This window comes from Citrus sinensis, chromosome 9, assembly GCF_022201045.2.
Source record: "Citrus sinensis cultivar Valencia sweet orange chromosome 9, DVS_A1.0, whole genome shotgun sequence".
NCBI lineage: Eukaryota > Viridiplantae > Streptophyta > Magnoliopsida > Sapindales > Rutaceae > Citrus > Citrus sinensis.
In genome coordinates this window covers 66937-72477 of record NC_068564.1, presented here as the reverse complement: position 1 = coordinate 72477, position 5541 = coordinate 66937, and the positions used below count along the sequence as shown (strand labels likewise).

Sequence of the window (5541 nt, the reverse complement as noted above, 5' to 3'; positions counted from 1 at the left end):
CTGAAGTCGAACTTGAGTGGAAGTGCCGATATCAGAGCCAGCCATGCCATTACGAGAAATATAAGACTCCATTTTTTTCCAGTTGTTCCGGTAGTACTGGCTCCGCTGGCGTATGTTCCACATCTTCTTGTTCAGGTCATCATTAGTTAATAATAAATTAATTAATTAATTAAATTCTAATATCACAAAATTATGGTTTTAATGAATTAATACAACCACTTGAAACCAAGAGTATGTTCTACACACGTATTTAGACATTAAATCTGTTACACACATTGGTCCTTGCTCCATGGTATCAGGGTTAATAGCAGGATTAATTAATATTGATATCGTGGTCCAAATAAAAGCAGGTAGTATACGTATACCTCCTCCTCCTTCTCTGTGATGATGATCAGCTCCTTCTCCATGGTAATAATGTATTGATTAGGAAACAAATTACATACAATGCTATTACTATTAATGATAATATTAATAATGCAAATTTAATTAAATATCATAAGTTTAGCGCCTAAAGTCAAGTGCGCGCGTGCGTGTGTATATATATATATATATATATATTATCTACGAAGGAATCACTTACTTTACTAAGAATAAAAATAAATTTTAGATACATAGTATTATTTGTAGTGAAATTAAAAAAAGTATTAATATTTTTTTTAATGAAATTGGAAGAGCGCCCACTTTTTATCTCAATCCAACAACCCTTACCTTCTAATTAGTGCATGTGAATTTGGAAGTGCATTTACGTTATTAAATAAGTGATTAATCATTATATTGGACAATCTAACACTCTAATTGTGTTGACAAACGTTTTTTAAAAGTATATTATTAAGAAATCGGGAAATTATCAATTTTACACATGATATTAGGTGAAAGTTCTAAAATATTCGAAAATATTTTTAATTATCAACAGTACTTCGCTTCATTTTTAATTAATAATTAAGATGGAGATAATTAATTGTTTCGTTTTCGTTATTATTGTCTGATTCTTAATTCTTATCATATTTAACTTCAAATTTATGGATAGGGAAATTATAGAATGTTTATTGCCAATTTTTTTTTTTGAGTGATGATACAATCACAAATTCTTGAAAAAACTTATCTTGTACAAACTGATGTGACATTAATTCATTAGTTAAATGAAAATATAAAATAATAGAAATACATCAGGTGAGTCGAGATATTTAATTCAACTAATGAATTAATGTCACATCAGTTTGTACAAAATAAATTTGTATAAGAGTTTGTGATTATATCATTACTCTTTTTTTTTTTATAGAGAAAATGTTTAATGTAAATTTTAAAAAACTAAAAATAAAAATAAAATTATTTGTATTCCGTACAATAAAAGCCAAACATGTGCCATATCTGCAATACCTATATTTTTCTCACTTTATTTGGTCTTTTTAACCAGGCAAAACAACAATGCTAGATTGACAAAGAAATTGGGAAAATTTTGACAAAGCATAAAAGTATAAAAATTCAGAGTAGTTATTCATCAACCTAATTTTTGTCAAGACATTTCAATCTTTTCATACTTTTATCAAAATTTTGTAACCCACTTTTTCCCCCTTTTTGGTCAAAATAGCATTTTCCAATTAAGAATCTCAAGTTAAAGAAAATTATCGTGTAGAGACTTGAGGATAGTTTTTATTTTTACGATGGGTTAAAATAGAAATACCTAAAGATAATAGAGAAGTTATCTATATAAGTGATTGTGGTCCCCCAGATTATATACAACATTCTTTTTTTTTTCTTACATTTCATCAACAAAGAGAGTGTAGAGAGAAAGTAAAAAAATTCTCTAGAAAAACGTATTGATTTGAAAGACAAATCACATGGTTATAGAGAGTAATTGATTGTTATGGATTTAAATTCGCTTCCGCGTATTCAATTATTGATTCTTGATGATACAATATAAATGTTTTTATGATAATTTTTACCAAAGAATTATTCCTTCAAGAATTAATGTGCATTGCGATCTCTCACGCTGGAACCGTTAATCGGATTACTTGATATTAATTAATTAATAGCCTACCTGCAAACATTTTGATGATACTCAAAGCAATAAACTCAACAAACTGGTTAAAGATAGACCTTCAGAAAAGTAAATGAATTAATACATATATTGCATGCGGCAGTATAATTAATTGAAGTAAAATTGTCTGTCCCAAGGCCTAATACGTACGATAAATTAAATTTATAAGGCATAATGCATACTTTCAACTCTGACCTACTTGGAAAATTTCATAATGTCTTCGGCGTCGCAGCCAAGGTAATATAATGGGAATTTCTGATAATGAGTTGATGACGAAGCCACTTGTACATGATCAACAACTGTAGACGAAGACGAAGGGTTGCATTTGCTATGCGAGTTAATTTGATCCGGCTGCTGCTGGGCGCTGTGATGCACATGCGATGTAAGAAGCTTATCTAGAAAAGACCAGTCACCGTTGAACCTCTGATCATGTGCAGCTTGTTGCATGAGTCCAGAACCAGACCCAGAAGCGCTTGTTGTTAGCCTCAACAAGTTTTGGGAGCACTCAATGTCCATGTTGTTCAAAGAGATCATAGGTGAAATAAAGGAGGGGGTAATTACAGCTGATTCTGAGCTGAACAACTGTGGGAGATGCATGGAACCATCAAAGCTACTATTACATTCATGATACAGTGCTTGCAGATGACGACGACGACTTTGTTTTGGCTCTGGAGCTGCAGAGGAAGCAGTAGCACTAGTCTTCATTATGTAATTATTATTATTATTAGATATGATGTGTTCTTCTTGATCGTATTCGTGAGCAACCTCTGATTGGAAATATGATCTATTAATGTGATTCTTCTTCTTGAAAACCCTGCAGACTACCCACCCATCCTCCTGCTTTTAATGAACCAGGCCAATTAGTTAATTCTGAATACTGATTATATAGAGTGTATTTAATGAGACACTAATTAATTAATTATCATGCCACACGCGCGTCTCCTAAATTGAAAATATGAACCATTTATTAATTTGGCATATATGTGCATATACCTACCTGAACTACCTCAGAGGAGGAGGAGGAGTACTCATCATCGTCCAAGCGGTACTCATGCATGATCCAATCAGTCTTTTGGCCATGAGGCGCACGTCCTGTGTAAAAGACAAGCGTTTTCCTCATGCCAATCCTCCTAGATGAGTTAACGTTGGCCATGGTGATGTGAATGGCCTTGTCCCTCCCCGTTGCTTTCCAAAACCCAGCTGTGGTTGCTCTATTTGTTCGAGTTCCTGTTGGATATTTCTTGTCCTTATGGCTGAAGAAATACCATTCATTTTGAGGACCCGATCCAATCCTACATTTATCTGTAATCAATAACCGGCCGGGTAAGTAATCAATTAATGTAAATTCACATTCTAACATACATATATAAAAATATATCATATCAACATCATCAACATCTACATGCAAATATATATTATATGTATGCAATTATAGCTAAGGCTTCACCTTTGAGGTCCCAAGGCTCGAGTTTGTTGAGATCCACCTCCCTTATGACGTCTAGGTCGATGGCTTCAAAAGAGACCTTCTTCCTCAGATAATAATATAAGAGTTCCTCATCAGTTGGATGGAATCGGAATCCTGGAGGAACTGACAACTCTCCATTTCCTGCCATCATCCTCGATCTACAATATTGATCGCTCGGTCTTCTATAAAATTAATCAATTAAACACATGAACATACACGATTCTAATAGATATATTTATATGTGTGTGTGTGTGTTGGTCCTGGATTCAACAATACAAACTAGGCTGCTTAAATTAATTAGATGCAATATATGCCTAGCTATGTGAAAATTCACGCACCTTATGACTGGAGGCAAGATTCCGCGATGCGGGAAGTCGCGCGTAATACTTCTGTCAAGTGAAAGCATATGCTTATTTCTTTAATTCAGTTTTAACTATTGTTTTATATATTGAAAATCTAGTTCAAAAACTTCCATGCATGCACCATGCATGTACCTTATGATTTTTCTTTTTCCATTACATATATAAGAAGCTGGTAAATAGATCAGAAATTGAAGGGTCTCTTTAGAAGATTACAGAAACAGAAATACTGGAAGGTTGCTTCAAGCATGTATAGTGCTATTCCAGCATTAATTTATGGTTGAAGATCTCAGTGAAGGGGTGGGGGCTTTTTTTTTTTTGAAGAAAGGGGAGTTTGGTTTCGGATAACAGTGCTTCTTTGCAGCCTTTATTATATAAGCTTTCATTTGATCTTCCAAGCAGAAGCAAGAAAAAAAAAAAAAACAGATTTCACTCCATATTTCACTAATAAAATAAATCTTAATGGTTAACATGAACATTTTGAGGTAAAAAGAAAATGTTAAGAATTTGATGAATCAAATTAAGACTCTCTCTATACCTATTATGTATGTGCTTAACTTCAAAATAGAGCATGATCTGTATGTTGCCTTCATGAGAAGGGAGAAAACAAGGGAAAGAAGAAGAAGAAGAAGAAGATGATGAAAAAGAAACGCATGTAAAAGTGAATGATGAAGAGTTAAAAAGAGTATCAGACCTCTTAAATAAAGGTGGAGATGCAATATTTCTCTGCAAGACAGAAAAAAAAAAGACAAGCGGAAGACGATGAAAGGGAAAGCACCGAGGCGGCCGGCCAATTTCTTAGCTTCAAGGACACGGTGTGCTACGTTATAATAGCTTTTTATTGAGAGTAAGAAAGGCGGTGGGGGCGTGAGGGGGTGGGTTAATGTATCGTATTGTATTATGGATCATGGATCAGTGTCAACTCTCAAGCTTTGGTTTATGAAGGAATGGCAATCGATAATGGGAACAGAAATAAAGAAACTGCCCTAAATAAATAATATTAAAAAGAAAAATTATATCTAAATCTGTTAGATAGAGCTACTAGGTTGCTATATGACAATGAGCTAGTATGAATATCAAATCTGTCTCTTCTGATAAATTTCATGGATGAGAGAAAAAGTATATGAAGCATAAAAAGTCTTTGGTAAATGTCCGTTGAATGGGAGACCCTAATCCCGAAATTCGCCTCATTAGAATGAAGAAAAACTGCTTAACTGTCAATTAATTATGTACTATTTTGACTTTTTATTATTTATTTATTTTTACAAACTTTAATTCACGTATCTGTCTGTGTACAATTATACACACACCGTCAGTCAGAATCAGAGAGGAATGAAAGGAATTCATTTTATTCCTTCATTCCTTTTGTGTGTGTGGCAACAAAAGAATAATATATAATAAAACAAGATATATGGAAAGTAAAATAAGTAAATTAATATAAATGTGGTAAATTGATATATTATTAGTAAATAAAAGAAAAACCTATTATTAAATATAAAATTTGTAAATCAACATTTAGTATAAAAAAATAAATGATGTAAATGGAAGATAAAATAAGTAAATTAAAATAAGATTAATAAATTGGTGGGTCAATGGTAAAGAAAAAAAATTACAAAAAAAGAAAAAATTTGTAAATCAACCATAATTGTAAAATCAAACATTAAATGAAGACTTGTAAA

The 5541-nt window shown here is 32.4% G+C and overlaps 1 protein-coding gene across 6 annotated transcripts; it reads right to left on the bottom strand.

The window, feature by feature from the left end:
* Positions 1–2001: 2001 nt before the first annotated feature.
* LOC102612551 (protein SOMBRERO) lies at positions 2002–4893 on the bottom strand. 6 transcript variants are annotated; one of them, XM_052433226.1, is made up of 5 exons: positions 4557–4889; positions 3842–3892; positions 3486–3682; positions 3036–3340; positions 2004–2878 (listed from the first exon to the last, which is right to left on the bottom strand). In XM_052433226.1, the coding sequence occupies exons 3-5, from the start codon at positions 3652–3654 to the stop codon at positions 2234–2236; spliced, it is 1119 nt and encodes a 372-aa protein (XP_052289186.1). In that variant the 5' UTR covers positions 3655–3682; positions 3842–3892; positions 4557–4889; the 3' UTR covers positions 2004–2233. The 6 variants fall into 6 exon arrangements, with proteins under 6 accessions (XP_052289185.1, XP_052289186.1, XP_024949459.2 ...); XM_025093694.2 differs by having other exon boundaries at positions 2005–2878; positions 3486–3685; positions 4557–4886; XM_052433225.1 differs by having other exon boundaries at positions 2002–2878; positions 3842–4893.
* Positions 4894–5541: the final 648 nt, after the last annotated feature.